The sequence below is a fragment of the Oryx dammah genome, unplaced genomic scaffold (assembly GCF_014754425.2).
Source record: "Oryx dammah isolate SB20612 unplaced genomic scaffold, SCBI_Odam_1.1 HiC_scaffold_29, whole genome shotgun sequence".
Classification (NCBI taxonomy): domain Eukaryota; kingdom Metazoa; phylum Chordata; class Mammalia; order Artiodactyla; family Bovidae; genus Oryx; species Oryx dammah.
This window is the reverse complement of record NW_024070213.1, coordinates 106,171,523-106,186,381: the sequence shown is the minus strand read 5'-3', so window position 1 is coordinate 106,186,381 and position 14,859 is coordinate 106,171,523. Positions and strand designations below refer to the sequence as shown.

Genomic DNA, 14,859 nt, shown 5'->3' with positions numbered 1-14,859 from the left:
GACAATAAAGGTTTGTGGATGATACAGTACAAGTAATAACAGCAGCTACTATGGATGAGTGTCGGGTGATAGGAACTCCTCTAAGCAGTTTATATGGTTTTAATTAATTCTGTCTCCAAACTCATGGGATAAATATTTTGCCTACCTATTTACAGTTGTAGAAACTTAGTTTCGGAGACATTAAATAACTTTGCCAATAGCATAAGAGTGATGGAGCTGGGATTTGAAGCAAAGTTTTCTGGCTCCAAAGTCTGTATCCTTGGGTTCATAATTTTGAGATGAACAGTTGGGAAACTTGAGTAGTATGGACTAGTTTGCCCTACTATATGCCAGAACCAGAGTATCAGTGATCTGAACATAAAGGAGAAGGCAGGATATTAGAGTGTCAGGTGGATATTGTAGGGCAAAGGTAAAAAAGGCAATGGAAAATAGTTTAGATGTCTTCAGCTGGGACAGCTGCTATAGTGGCAGTTGTCAACTGAAATACTATACTAGGAGCAACAGCTATTGTGGAGGAGAGAACGGCACTTTTAGTTTTGGTAATGTTGAGTTTAAAGGAGCTACTCAGACATTTGTGTGACGTTGGGAAGTGAGGTTTGAAACTCAGAAGAACTTTCAGAATTAGAAAGGCGAAAGAGTTAATAATTCAGGTACCTAAAGTGATCAGGTTATGCAGAGAGGTGAAGTCTGAGAAAGGAAAGCAATATAAATTGAGAGTGAGAAAGTGAAAAGCGATAGAGGAATCAGAAGGCAGTGTCCCAGAAACCAGTGGAGGGGAGGTTTTCCAGAAGATGAGGGATCGGCAAGCCAAGTGCTATGGAGAGAGGGCTGATAGGACAAAACTGAAGAGAGCTTTGGCAATTTGGGTGTATGAGGGCAGTTTCCTAGGAAAGTGACATTTATCATCACACACAAAATTTGTGTGTTCATTTTATTTTTAACATGGAGAAACATGAGCATGCTGAAGTTTGTATTTGGTAAATTATGGAATGGTGTGGAAGAGTTAGACTTTGTACAGCCTCAGGTTGAATTGCAGTATACATATGGAATAGTCACACTTTATTTTCTGGGTGGAAATCTGTTGGTGTAGTAATGTAAGAGGCCGTTTAATTTCTCTAACAGTGAATTCTCACTCCTTGCTATGAGTAAAGAGAGCCTGAATTTGTTCCTTCATTACAGGATATAGCAGAGTGATTGCTCATCAGCATGGAGGAATTCAGAGGGGAAAGCAGTCCTGCTTTTATCTAGCCTTGGACTACCAGCTCTCCTAGTGATAAATGTTCTCTGATTGCTGAGAATGGTACATATGTCTGAGTCCCTAATTAGCTCAGCACTGGGTCTGTGGAATTACCAATTACTGTGCTCTGCTTCATTTACTTGGCATTAATAACTTTTGAAAGTAAGCATCTTTTTAATGTGTTTATTACCTAGGTGAAAGAAATGGTTTATCCCATTGAGGGTAAGATCGTCAAAAGTGTCAGTATGGTCAACTCTCAGAGTTGGGAAAAGGCAGCGGAAGAAAACAAACCAAAAGGGACAGACCTATTTTTGATTGTTTAAAGCTCCATTGAGGTACAATTGGCGAATAAAATTTAGGCTGTTTGATACATGTGTACATCATAAAGGGCTTCCCAGGCGGCTCAGTGGTAAAGATTCCACCTGCCAGAGCAGGAGATGTAAGAGACGCAGGTTTGATCCTTGGATCAGAAAGATTCCCTGGAGGAGGAAATGGTAACCCACTCCGGTATTCTTCCCTGGAGAATCCCACGCACAGGTTATAGTCCATGGGGTCGCAGACAGTCAGCCGTGACCGAACGACTGAGCGTTCATGCCTTCGTGTACATTATGGAAGGATTTCTCCCATTTGCTTAACTAAAATGTCTCACATATTAATCATTCTTTTCCTGTTGAGAATGTTTAAATTCTACTCTCTTAACAACTTTCAGTGATACAGTATTGTCAACTGTTAGTCACTATATTATATATTAGATCCTCAGATGCTGTTCACTGAAAGTTTGTACAAAAGGGATAGATCTAGAAGAGGTTATAGATCAACATATGTAGCCTGGATGTAGTCTTGGAGAAGTCTTACCTTTTCAGGCTGGAAGCTAGAGCCTATCCTTCTTCACCGAAGAAAGGCAAGGACTCACACCTGAGGAATTGTAACTCTGTGGTATCTGCCACAGGAGATAGTGAAGAGGGATTGTCAAAATAGCAAATTTATTGAAAGCATTAATTTGAACCGCATGAAACTGCTGATGGTTGACTGGCTTTGATTTACAAAAATGGCAAATTCTTGTAATCAATAGGGGGATAAAGAAGACAGTTTGGTTGGGGACCTCAGACAGGGCCCCAAGTTTGGATTTTGAGACTATTTGCAGCCCTTTGATAACAGTGGATTAAGAGAGTAGCAATAGGGAGGGTTATCCACCCCGTGGAGGGGGAAATGACCTGAGTTATGATCATCTGCCCTCTAGCTTCATCAAGCTGTTTCCCAGAGTGAAACAAAATCTTAAAGAGATTTTACCTAGAAACCTAGGGATATATGTAGAAATCTTTTGGTTACAAAGGATTTCAGAAACTGACAAAAGCAATTGACTTCCTTCCCTAGGAAAAAGAGCATATACACATTAAAAAAAAATCAGAATATTTATGAACCCCTCTGAAATTCAGATCAGAAACCCTTCATTTAAAGATAAAAGTATATTGCTTTTAAGCAGTAATAAAACCAAAGTAAAACCCCAAACTAAAACTTAATTTTCAAAGGTCTCTGGACAACACATTAACCTCTGCTGAGCAGGGGTTAATCATTCCATCTTTGTGGATAAGGCAGTTTTACACAGGGTGCTAAGTCTACAAATCATGAGATATATAGATAGATAGATAGGTACAGATATAGATATCTCCAGTCTGGAATCTGATTTAGGGATCAAGGCATAAGTAATTGGGGGAATAAGGCATTTCTCTTCAATTGCTTTCTCAGTAAATGGCCTCCTATTATCAGATTTTACTTCTATCAATATATGCTTTTTATCAGTACTTAGATTGGCTCATTTACTGATAACATATGGAAAAAAAGGCAGCAAAATTTAGTGTTAAATTCTAGGCTCATCTACTGAGATAACCAGGCAAGTAGATATTGAAAAAATAGCCTAGCCTTAGGTAATGTGTTCAATTGTTTCAGTCATGTCTGACTCTTTTGCAACCCCATGGACTATACCCTGCCAGGCTCCTCTGTTCATGGGGTTTTCCAGGCAAAAATACTGGAGTGGGTTTCCATGTCCTCCTCCAGGGGATCTTCCTGACCCAGGGATCAAACCTGCGTCCCCTGCAGCTCGTGTATTGGCAGGCAGATTCTTTACCACTGGGCCACCAGAGAAGCCTTAGGCAGTGCTTGGTATCTAAGGACTAGCCATTGGTTTCTCAATCCTGGCTGTGGATTATATTAATAATTACTTTGGGGACACATAAAACATAACAATGTCCAACCACATATCAAGGCTGATTAGATCAGACTCTCAAGGAGTAGGGAGCAGGCATTGGTACCTTTCAAAGGAATTCTGGGAAGTTCTAATGTATATTTAGGTGTGGCAATCACTGGTTGAGAATCGATTTAGATGGTGGTATGGATACAGTGGGTGCTTCCCTGGTGGCTCAGCAGTAAAGAATCTTACTGCAGTGCAGGAGACCTGGGTTCAGTCCCTTGGTCGGGGAGATCCCCTGAAGGAGGGCATGGCAACCCACTCTAACACTCTTAGAGAATCCCATGGACAGAGGAGCCTGGCAAGCTGCAGGCTTAGGGTGGCACAGAGTCGGACATGACTGGAGTGACGAAGCAGCAGCAGCAGCATGGATACAATGAAGGAAAGCAAGATAAAAGCATATTCTCACAGGTGAGGCCCATGGACTGGTGAAAAATCTCTAGCAAACAGAGTCAGTCGATATAATTTTTTAGTTATTAAATTGTCTTTATAGGTATATTTACTCCCTGGATCAGGAAGATCCTCTGGAGAAGGAAATGGCAACCCACTCCAGTACTCCTGCTTGGAAAATCTCATGGACGGAGGAGCGTGGTAGGCTACAGTCCATGGGGTCACAAAGAGTTGGACATGACCGAGTGACTTCACTAGTTACTCCTTTAAAGGGGGTAACTGCTATAACTGCTATAGGAACACAAAATCTTAGGGCTGAGCATCTTAAAGCATGGGCAACCGTCCCATCTGGCTTTAAAGCAGTGGTAATATATTTTCAAAATCATAACAAGACAATATGAGTTATCAAGAGAAGAACTGTAGGGAAGAAAAAGCTCATCTTTAAAAGAGGTTATGCACTTGTGTGGGCTTCTCTGGTGGCTGGGTGGTAAAGAACCCGTCTGCCAAGCAGGAGATACAGGTTTGATCCCTGGGTCGGGATGATCCCCTGGAGAAGAAAACGGCAGTCTTCTCTAGTATTCTTGCTGGGAAATCCCATGGACAGAGGAGCCTGGCGGGCTACAGTCTATGGGGTCGTAGAAGTCGGACATGACTTGGTGACTAAACAATAACAAAGCATATAGTCACTTGGCACATATTTCCGAGCTCACAAAAGGGTAAAGAGTGTATATCTCCCTGTTCTCTGTGCTCAGCTATCCAATTTCTCTTACTTGGAAACAGTCCATCTCTTGTTTACAGTAGTTCATTCATGTATAAACTGTGTCTTTTCTTTTTGTCTACAAACAGCCTTGTACAAATGATATGCACACTATTCTGTGTTTGGCTTTTTCACTAAATAATATACCCTAGAGAACTGCTTATGTTTTGACAAGTCTCTAGTTTAGATGTTGCATGCCCAAACTCGTATCCCTTGATAAAGGCACCAGGCATGTCATAGGAACTCAACAAATGCTATTGCCCATTTCATCATTCTCCCAAAATAAAGAAGCTGATACTGCTACACCTGCCTCCTAAAATGAAATTCAGGAGTAGTCCATAAGGGATTTTTGCTGCCTTCACTTTAGAACTGCAGTCAAAACATGCCTTTGATGACATTCTCATAAGTAGTGTTCAAAAAGAGACCAAATGTATTTCAAATCCTGCCACAAAAAGAGGCAAAACCTGTAGTTGACTCAAAAATGTTATGTCCGAGTCTAAGAAATCATACATACTCTTGACCCCCAAGCCTTGAATAAAATGAAATCATAGGATTAGTAATTAAGTCAATTAGTTTTTTTTTGCTCAAAAATTATATATTTAAGTATACTTTTGTTTTAAGTTGTATTCCATACTCTTCTTTGTTGAAAAGTTAAGCTACTAGAAACTGTGTGAGAAGTCTAGATATTACCTATTTTCTGACTCTGAACTTACATTTGTGGTGCATTAATATTAACACCTTGAAGCAGTAAGACCTAGATGGTTTGTAAGTGAAGGTTAATTTTATGATATTTGGTGTCTAAGAAAACTGTCACATTCTCCATGCTTTGTACCACTGCTAACCACAATGTAAATATAAGCAGTTGATATTTTATAAATCTCCGATGTTAAAAATTCATGATTTGTAACAGCTGAAAGCTCATAATCTCTGCTTTGCCATTTAGTGATTGCTTCCTGCCTTTGTTTTCTGGGTAGCAACCAAAACACTGTAGACTGTAGAGGAAGGAAATCAAAGCAAATGGTAATGACATTGACTGAATTTCAAAGAGATTTTCAGTTATTGTTACCTTTTAGCTGTATTACTGCTTTGGATGTGTGTGTTTGTTGAAAATTCCTATAATCTTGGACTCTTCTTATTTTAAAGTTGAATGGGTTTGGGACTATTCCCCCTTATTGAATACATAAGTTCTGGAGTCAGTGTCTCCAAGCAACTCAGCATGCTTAGTGTATTAATGGTTACTTTTTAAAAGCATTGTAAAGGAGTTGTATGACTTATGTGTGCCTGCATGTACCTATGTGCACATGTACCTGGAGCAGAGAGGATTCCATCAAATCGATAAGCCATTTGATTATTATTAAGTCATTTTCATTTAGAGTTTGTGGTTAAGGAGGCTTACTAGCTTTGCTTCAGTTTTCTGAAGCTACTAGTGCTGAAGACATACGGGTCCTATGTTTATTACGATGGTCGTTTCCATTATTAGACACAAAATAGCTTACAGCACCTACTATGTAATTTTTAATAGTATTACTACATGAAAGTGAAGATGTTAGTCATTCAGTCATGTCTGTTCTTTGCAACCTCATGGACTGAAGCCTGCCGACCTGTCCAGGCTCCTCTGGCTACTGAAGTGGGTAGCCATTCTCTTCTCTAGGGGATCTTCCCAACCTAGGGATTAAACCTGTATGTCCTGCATGGCGAGTGGATTCCTTACCATCTGAGACACCGTGTCCTCCCTAACCCCCCATAATTACTAGAGTATAAGTTTCTTTAGAGCAGGACCTTTCCTGGCTTGTTCAAAAAATTATTCCTAGGATTTTGAAGAGTATCTAGCCCATTGTAGATGACCAGTAAATATTTATTAAATTAATGAATATGTTAGCATGGTCTAATGTACTATGATTGTATGCAACAATGGTTTCTGATGACAGGTCTTATTTTGTGCTGTGTTGTATTTGCTGAGCTGTTATATCATTCAGAACCTAATATTTATGTAAATCAGCAGGCTGTTTTGGGAAACAATAATTTCTTTGATATAACATATTTATGTCAAGATTTGAGATTGAATAGAAGTTTTAAGAAACTAAATAAATTCATAAATATGAAAGTAATTCTGAAATAAAGAATTCATGATCATGAACTCCTTATTGCAAAATTCAAACTTAAATTGAAGAAAGTAGGGAAAACCACTAGACCATTCAGGTATGACCTAAATCAAATCCCTTACAATTATACAATGAAAGTGACAAATAGATTTAAGGGATTAGATCTGATAGACAGAGTGCCTGAAGAACTATGGCCGGAGGTTCGTGACATTGTACAGGAGGCAGGGATCAAGACCATCCCCAAGAGAAAGAAATGCAAAAAGGCAAAATGATTATCTGAGGAAGATAACCTTACAAATAGCTGACAAAAAAAAGAGAAGCTAAAGGCAAAGGTGACTGCAGCCATGAAATAAAAAGATGCTTAACTCCTTGGAAGAAAAGTTATGACCAACCTAGACAGCATATTAAAAAGCAGAGACATTACTTTGCCAACAAGGTACATCTAGTCAAGGCTATGGTTTTTCCAGTCATGTATGGATGTGAAAGTTGGACTATAAAGAAAGCTGAGTGCCAAAGAACTGATGGTTTTGAACTGTGGTGTTGGAGAAGACTCTTGAGAGTCCCTTGGACTGCAAGGATATCCAACCAGTCCATCCTAAAGGAAATCAGTCCCGGGTATTCATTGGAAGGACTGATTTTGAAGCTGAGACTCCAATTATTGGCCACCTGATGTGAAGAGCTGACGCATTTGAAAAGACCCTATTGCTGGGAAAGATTGAAGGTGGGAGGAGAAGAGGATGAGAAGGTTAGATAGCATCACGGACTCAATGGACATGAGTTTGAGTAAACTCTGGGAGTTGGTGATGGAGAGGGAAGCCTGGCATGCTGCAGTCCATGGGGTTGCAGAGTCAGCCACGACTGAGTCACTGAAGTGATATTGATACTGAAAGGCAAGGGAGAAAAGGAAAGGTATACCCATTTGAATGCAGAGTTCCAAAGAAGAGCAAGGAGAGATAAGAAACCCTTCCTCAGTGATCAATGCAAAGAAATAGAGGAAAACAATAGAATGGGAAAGGGATCTCTAGATCTCTTCAAGAAAATGAGAGACACCAAGAGAACATTTCATGCAAAGATGGGCACAGTAAAGGACAGAAATGGTAAGGACCTAACAGAAGCAGAAGATACTAAGGAGAGGTGGCAAGAATACATAGAAGAACTATACAAAAAAGATCTTCATGACCCTGATAAACACAGTGGTGTGATCACTCATCTAGACCCTGGCATCCTGGAGTGTGAAGTCAAGCAGGCCTTAGGAAGCATCACTACAAACAAAGCTAATGGAGGTGATGGAATTCCAGTTGAGCTATTTCAAATCCTGAAAGATGATGCTGTGAAAGTGCTGCACTCAATATGCCAGCACATTTGGAAAACTCAGCAGTGGCCACAGGACTGGAAAAGGTTAGTTGTCATTCCATTCCAATCCCAAAGAAAGGCAATGCCAAAGAATGCTCAAACTACCGAACAATTGCACTCATCTCACACGGTAGCAAAGTAATGCTCAAAATTCTCCAAATCAGGCTTCAATAGTATGTGAACTGTGAACTTCCAAATGTTCAAGCTGGTTTTAGAAAAGGCAGAGGAACCAAAGATCAAGTTGCCAACATCTGCTGGATCATCAAAAAAGCAAGAGAGTTCCAGAAAAACATCTACTTTATTGACTACGCCAAAGCCTTTGACTGTGTGGATCACAACAAACTATGCAAAATTCTTAAAGAGATGGGAATACTAGACCACCTTGCCTGCCTTCTGAGAAATCTGTATGCAGATCAAGAAGCAACAGTTGGAACTGTACATGGAAAAACAGACTGGTTTCAAATCTGGGAAGGAGTACGTCAAGGCTGCATATTGTCACCCTGCTTGTTTAGCTTATATGCAGAGTACATCATGCAAAATGCTGGCTGGATGAAGCACAAGCTGGAATCAAGATTGCTGGGAGAAATAGAAATAACCTCAGATATGCAGATGACACCACCCTTATGGCAGAAAGTGAAGAAGAACTAAAGAGCCTCTTGATAAAAGTGAAAGAGGAAGCTTAAAACTCAACATTCAGAAAACTAAGATCATGGCATCTAGTCCCATCTCTTCATGGCATATAGATGGGGAAACAATGGAAACAATAAGAGACTTTTTTAGGGGAGGGGCTCCAAAATCACTGCAGATGTTGACTGTAGCTATGAAGTTAAAAGATGCTTGCTCCTTGGAAGAAAATCTATGACCAACCTATACAGCATACTAAAAAGCAGAGACATTACTTTGCCAACAAAGGTCCGTCTAGTCAAAGCTATGGTTTTTCCAGTAGTTGTGTGTGGATGTGAGAGTTGGACTGTAAAGAAAGCGGATTGCAGAAGAACTGATGCTTTTGAACTGTGGTGTTGGAGAAGATTCTTGAGAGTCCCTTGGACTGCAAGGACATCCAACCAGTCCATCCTAAAGGAAATCAGTCCTGAATATTCATTGGAAGGACTGATGCTCAAGCTGAAACTCCAATACTTTGGCCACCTGATGCAAAGAACTGACTCATTTGAAAAGACCCTGCTGCTAGGCAAGATTGAGGGCAGGAGGAGAAGGGGACGACAGAGGATGAGATGGTTGGATGGCATCACCAACTCAGTGGACATGAGTTTGAGAAAGCTCCGGAAGTGAGTGATGAACAGGGAAGCCTGGCGTGTTGCACTCCATGGGGTTGCAAAGAGTCGGACACGACTGAGCGGCTGAACGAATTTGAATTCCAGAATAAAAAAATATCACTTATTGTCTCATGTTCTTCTGAGGAATAGACAATCTAATGCAAGATAACTGAACCTTTAGTAGTTCAACTAACTTACAAAAAAGTGTGAGCTTTTACTCATCACTTCCATTTGTATCCTAATTGTAATGACATGTTATCATCAATTTTTATGCTTAATAAATACAATATTGATGGAATTTTGTTTGATGCACAGTCAGAATTTATTATCTATAACAATATGGTACAGTTTTAAACTATTATTTCTAAGAAACTTTTTTCATTATCCTTAGATATAATTAATTTGAAGGTGCTGTGAAACACAGCAAATCGTGTCCTGTGTGTAGGCAGTCACTGTGGCGTAGCATTTTCCTTATGACTAGTGTCTCTTCAGTGAGTATATTATCATTGTCTCGTGACTCTGGCATTGTAGTGGAATTCAGCTCAAATTGCCTATAAAATAACCTTCTTCAGTAGAGGTCAAACCACTTTAAAAGATTATCTCAGTGCTTTTAGCTTATCAAGGACTTATTGGAAAAGCGATTTATTCTTATTTAGCAGACAAGAAAATGGCAGCATTGACAGGGCAAGTCAATTGTGTAAGGTCAGTTGAAAAATCATTTATATGGGGGTGAGGTGAAATTTCCAGTGTTACAGTCTACCTCCCCCGGTGATCAGTGCCTAAGACAGACTGAAGAAATAAAAGTCCAATCTTTACCTCCCTTGGTTAGAAATAATAAAGTTGGTGCTGATATGCTCATGCCTTCAATATGTATAAGTTAAATTACATACATGAGTTACCAAAATGTATTTGGCAGCTTTTTCTACTATGTTAATGTGTTGACCTGTGTAGGATGGTAGTGAAATAAATTAAAAGCAGGTTTTCAGGGTAGTTGTGATAATAAAAGTGAATTTCTAATTGCAAGAAGTATCTTTGGTATTTAAAGAACAAAAGGAGAAGTAACAATATAATAAAGAGGTAATTAAAAAAAGGAAAATATAACTATATTAAAGAATATTGAGAGTAACTTTAAAAAATATGTAAAAACTAAATAGTACCCTAGGAGAGATTCAATTAGAAGTGGATAGTGAATCAAAATTATTAAATGGCTATCACATCATATTTATGATATGATAAATGTCATATCAGCATCCACTCCTTTATTAGTTGTTTGGGGAGACCTCTAAGTTGGCTTCTAGCAAATTCTTTCCTTCCTTCCTCCCTCCCTCCTTCTTTCTTTTTCTCTTCTTTTCTTTGCTTACCATAGTTCAGTGTTTCCCAAGGGTGTTTTCCAGGATATAAGGTCCATAAGATGCTCATATGCTCTTCAGTTTTCAAGAAATGGTCCAAAATAGGAAACCTATTTATCTCAACCACTTCCGAAAGGATTTGACTGTGGAATATACATTATATACATATAAACATTCCAGGACCTGACTTCAGAAACAGAGCAGTACTAGTGGTGAGAATGGATTGAGGAATGAGAGAATATAGTTGGGCCAACATAGATTTTATGGGATCCTTTGATTTTTTACAGAATTACTGATTTATTTATGCCATGCTCATTTTCAGTTAAAAATGTTTTGTGTCCTTTTGAATTGCATAACCCATAAAGATTGTTAGGTTTTTGTGAGTGGATTACCTGTTGAACATGCATAGTGTCATTTTGAGGCTATGGAAAACCTACATTTTGACATATCTTATTAGATTTTTTTTTAATTCTTAGAAATTGGTTTTCTTGAAGTGAGACATTTACTTGAAAAGGTCATTGTTGAGAAATCACTGTGATTCCAGGTTTTTCTGTCTTCTCATATATTTTGAGACTTGCTATTGTCATTTTTAATGGAGATCATGAAAAATGCGTAATGTTAGAAATTCATAGTAACCACATTTCTCATTTAGTCTGCCAGACAAAACAATATATTTAATTGTTTGGAAAATAGAAGACTGTTTTATTGCTTTGAATTATATATTTATGTATCTCTAGTCCTTTATGTTTCAAAACTAAGAAAGGAAAAGTTGCAATTTGAAAAGCTTTTAGGATATAGTATTGGAGTAAATCTCTTGTCTGATGCCTGGGCATTTTGTTTATTTATGATAGAACATATTAAAACTAAGATACGTTAGAACTCCATTTTATTAATATTGCTATGTTAAATGTGTAAGTATTGAACAGTCGATGAAATAGGAGACATTTTATCTGGTGACATTTTGAATGAATCTCGTTGTAGGGGAAGCCTGTGGGAACGCCAGATGCTGGAGCCTATTTCCGTGTGCTCGCGGAGCATGGAGTGGCTGCTTTGTTTACAGCGCCAACTGCAATTAGAGCGATCCGTCAACAGGACCCTGGGGCAGCCTTGGGGAAGCAGTACTCTCTGACAAGGTGAACTTGGGATACACAGGGCAAATTACATTAAAAACTGCAATCACAGTGAATAACTGAACACTGTATATTTTTTCTAGCACAGTAGTACCATTACGGAAAAAGTCAGAGGTTCTGAATGTTAAGAATGGCTGTTCTAAATGTATTTTTGAGAGTTGGAAATTTAGCTATACTGTGAAAAATTTTTAATACCGTGTCCTGTTTATTTCTGTTCAAATTTTCTCAGAATAGTTCTCTTTTTAAAACTACTCTGCTTATATTTTCCTTAAAGCAGAAGGCTAACTGTGATTTATACATATATGTACATGTATGTGTGTTTGTAATCTAGTTCTTTACCACTAGCACCACCTGGGAAGCCCCACTCTCTCTGGTAGTAACGAACCCAGAGGAAACATAAGAGACGCAGGAAACATAAGAGACGCAGGAAACATAAGAGACACAGGTTTGATCCCGGGGTCAGGAAGATCCCCTGGAGGAGGTCTTGGCAACCCACTCCAGTACTCTGGCCTGGAGAATCCCGTGCACAGAGGAGCCTGGCAGGCTACAGTCCATGGGATCACAAAAGGTCGGACAGACTGAAGCGACTTAGCATGCAAATGTACATATATATAAATATATATGTATATATATAATATCTACCTTTTGAAAATAGTCTAAATAGAGGGAAAATACTTAATTTTACTTATAAAGATAAAATGTGCAAATTATAGTCCAAATTACCTATGTTGAAAGAGTGAAGGAAATTATTTTCCTGTTGTTTTGTAATAATGTGCTCAGAATAGATACTTTTGTGCTGGTTTATTGCCATTCACTTTAGCTTAATGATATGTACATTCAGAGATAATTATAGCAATTTGCATCTTCAAGGCAGTTTCCAGCATCAGTTCTCACTGAACCTTTCTGAAATAGGTCACTGCTGTCATAAACTAAAAGGATTTTGTAGTTTCTTCAAGTCAAAATTGGTTTTAAATTAAGTCAATTTGAAATTTTTAAATTAAATGCCAGATGTTATGAATTTTATGCTGCTAGGGCCCAAAGAAAGGGTTAAAACAGATACTGTACAGCAATTGCAGATATTAGCAAGATTTCAATTTGGGCAGGGTCAGTGATTTGGTTCATTTGTTTCTTTTTGGGGAAAAAAAAAAAGGGATCTGGATTTACATTAAATGTTCATAAATGAGCATACAATGTGTTCATAAAATAATCTTATATTGTATTTCTATTCACTTTATTTACTACATTGTGATATAGTTTACTCCATTTCAGTAAAAGAAGAGAAACATAGGTTTTGGTAAAAACATCTGAGGCTGTGTATAGTATCCATGTCTTAATACAATTCCAGGGGTTTTGAAGAAATAGTGACCTTGTTCTTGTAGTGTCCCTCTTCTGACAAATGCATTCTGATTACAGGGCATGGAGGTGTGTGACGATCAAGCTAAAGTCTGTTGTTTGCTACATCATCTTTTCCCATTTGTTACATGGGTCAGATGATATCCTTTACTGTAAAGGCAAGAAACTATTTCTAATTTGCCTGAAGTATAAAGTGTCAAATAATACCAAATGAATACCTATTAAATCACCAATAAATGAACATCTATTAAATATCAGATTTAATAGGTATTCATTTGGTATTGAATGAACTTCAATACCAAAATACCAACTCTTTCAAACTAATAGGTATAGACACAGAGTATGAGGTTTTAGTCCATGAGATTTTAATGTAAGAGAAATTGCAATAAACTCCCCTGGTCTTGCCCCTTTGTCTTTAGGCATTTAAGTTATTCATGATGATGTGAACCTATGTTTTAAGTATCTATTTATGAATGCAGACTCCAAAACAGCCTCAGTTATTCAAGTGACTACTATTAATAAATGCAAACACTTGCTGATCACCTACTATGTGCTAGGCATAAGCAGTCATAGTTTGTTGTCTCACTGGTTATCACAATAAGTAGGAATTGTGATTATTCTCATTTTACAGGTAAAGGAGGTTAGGGCCAGAAGTTAAGTGACTTCTTCAGTTCAGTTCAGTTGAGTCACTCAGTTGTTTACAACTCTTTGTGACACCATGAATCGCAGCACGCCAGGCCTCCCTGTTCATCACCAACTCCCGGAGTTCACTCAGACTCATGTTCATCGAGTTGGTGATGCCATCCAGCCATCTCATCGTCTGTCGTCCCCTTCTCCTCCTGCTCCCAATCCCTCCCAGCATCAGAGTCTTTTCCAATGAGTCAACTCTTCGCATGAGGTGGCCAAAGTACTGGAGTTTCAGGTGATCTAACTAGAGCGTACACTCCTAACTAAATACCGTGAACATAACACTTCCTATGAAAAGTAAGTTAGGAGACTAACTTGACCTAGGGATTTTTGTCATTCATGGGATAAATGCAACTTTTCCTTTTTATATATTTATAGTCTATAAGAATATTACCTTCACTGACCTACTTGGATAGATTATGACTTGTGGACTAAGAGAATGTTAGAAGAGACCTCCAAAATCCAACTGTCTTACTGTAGGCAACTGAGGTTCAAAAAAAGCTGTTTGGATTCGAGGCAGAATGAAATCCAGAACCCAAGTCTTCTCATACAACTATACCTTCAAGTTTATATTTATGTTCAAGACAATTTCATGCTGACTTACTGAGTGGACATTTCTTAGATATTATAATCACAGCCCCATGATTTATTTGCAGGTTGCTTCTCTCTCCTTTTACAGAATGTTTTGTGATGATATTTTCTTTTTAAATGTTACATAGCTCATCAAAAGTTGCCAGTCTAGGTTTGATGCAGGGTGCAGGATGCTTGGGGCTGGTGTATTGGGATGACCCGGAGGGATGGTGTTGAGGGGGTTTAGGATTGGGAATACGTGTACACCTGTGGTGGATTCATGTTGATGTATGGCAAAACCAATACAATATTGTAAAGTAAAAAAAAAAATGATAATAATAAAAAATAAATAAAAATAAATGTTACATAACTCATCAAAGGTTGTTTTAACATAAATTTAAGGATGTTTCCC

At 38.4% G+C, this 14,859-nt stretch overlaps 1 protein-coding gene across 1 annotated transcript in view; it reads left to right on the top strand.

Moving 5' to 3' along the window:
- The window catches only part of ACSS3 (acyl-CoA synthetase short chain family member 3), a 168,225-nt gene that overhangs the window by 88,618 nt on the left and 64,748 nt on the right, over positions 1 to 14,859 (top strand). The window contains exon 8 of the mRNA XM_040234490.1: positions 11,689 to 11,840. Coding sequence (XP_040090424.1) covers positions 11,689 to 11,840 — 152 coding nt within the window. The remainder of the gene's footprint in view (positions 1 to 11,688; positions 11,841 to 14,859) is intronic.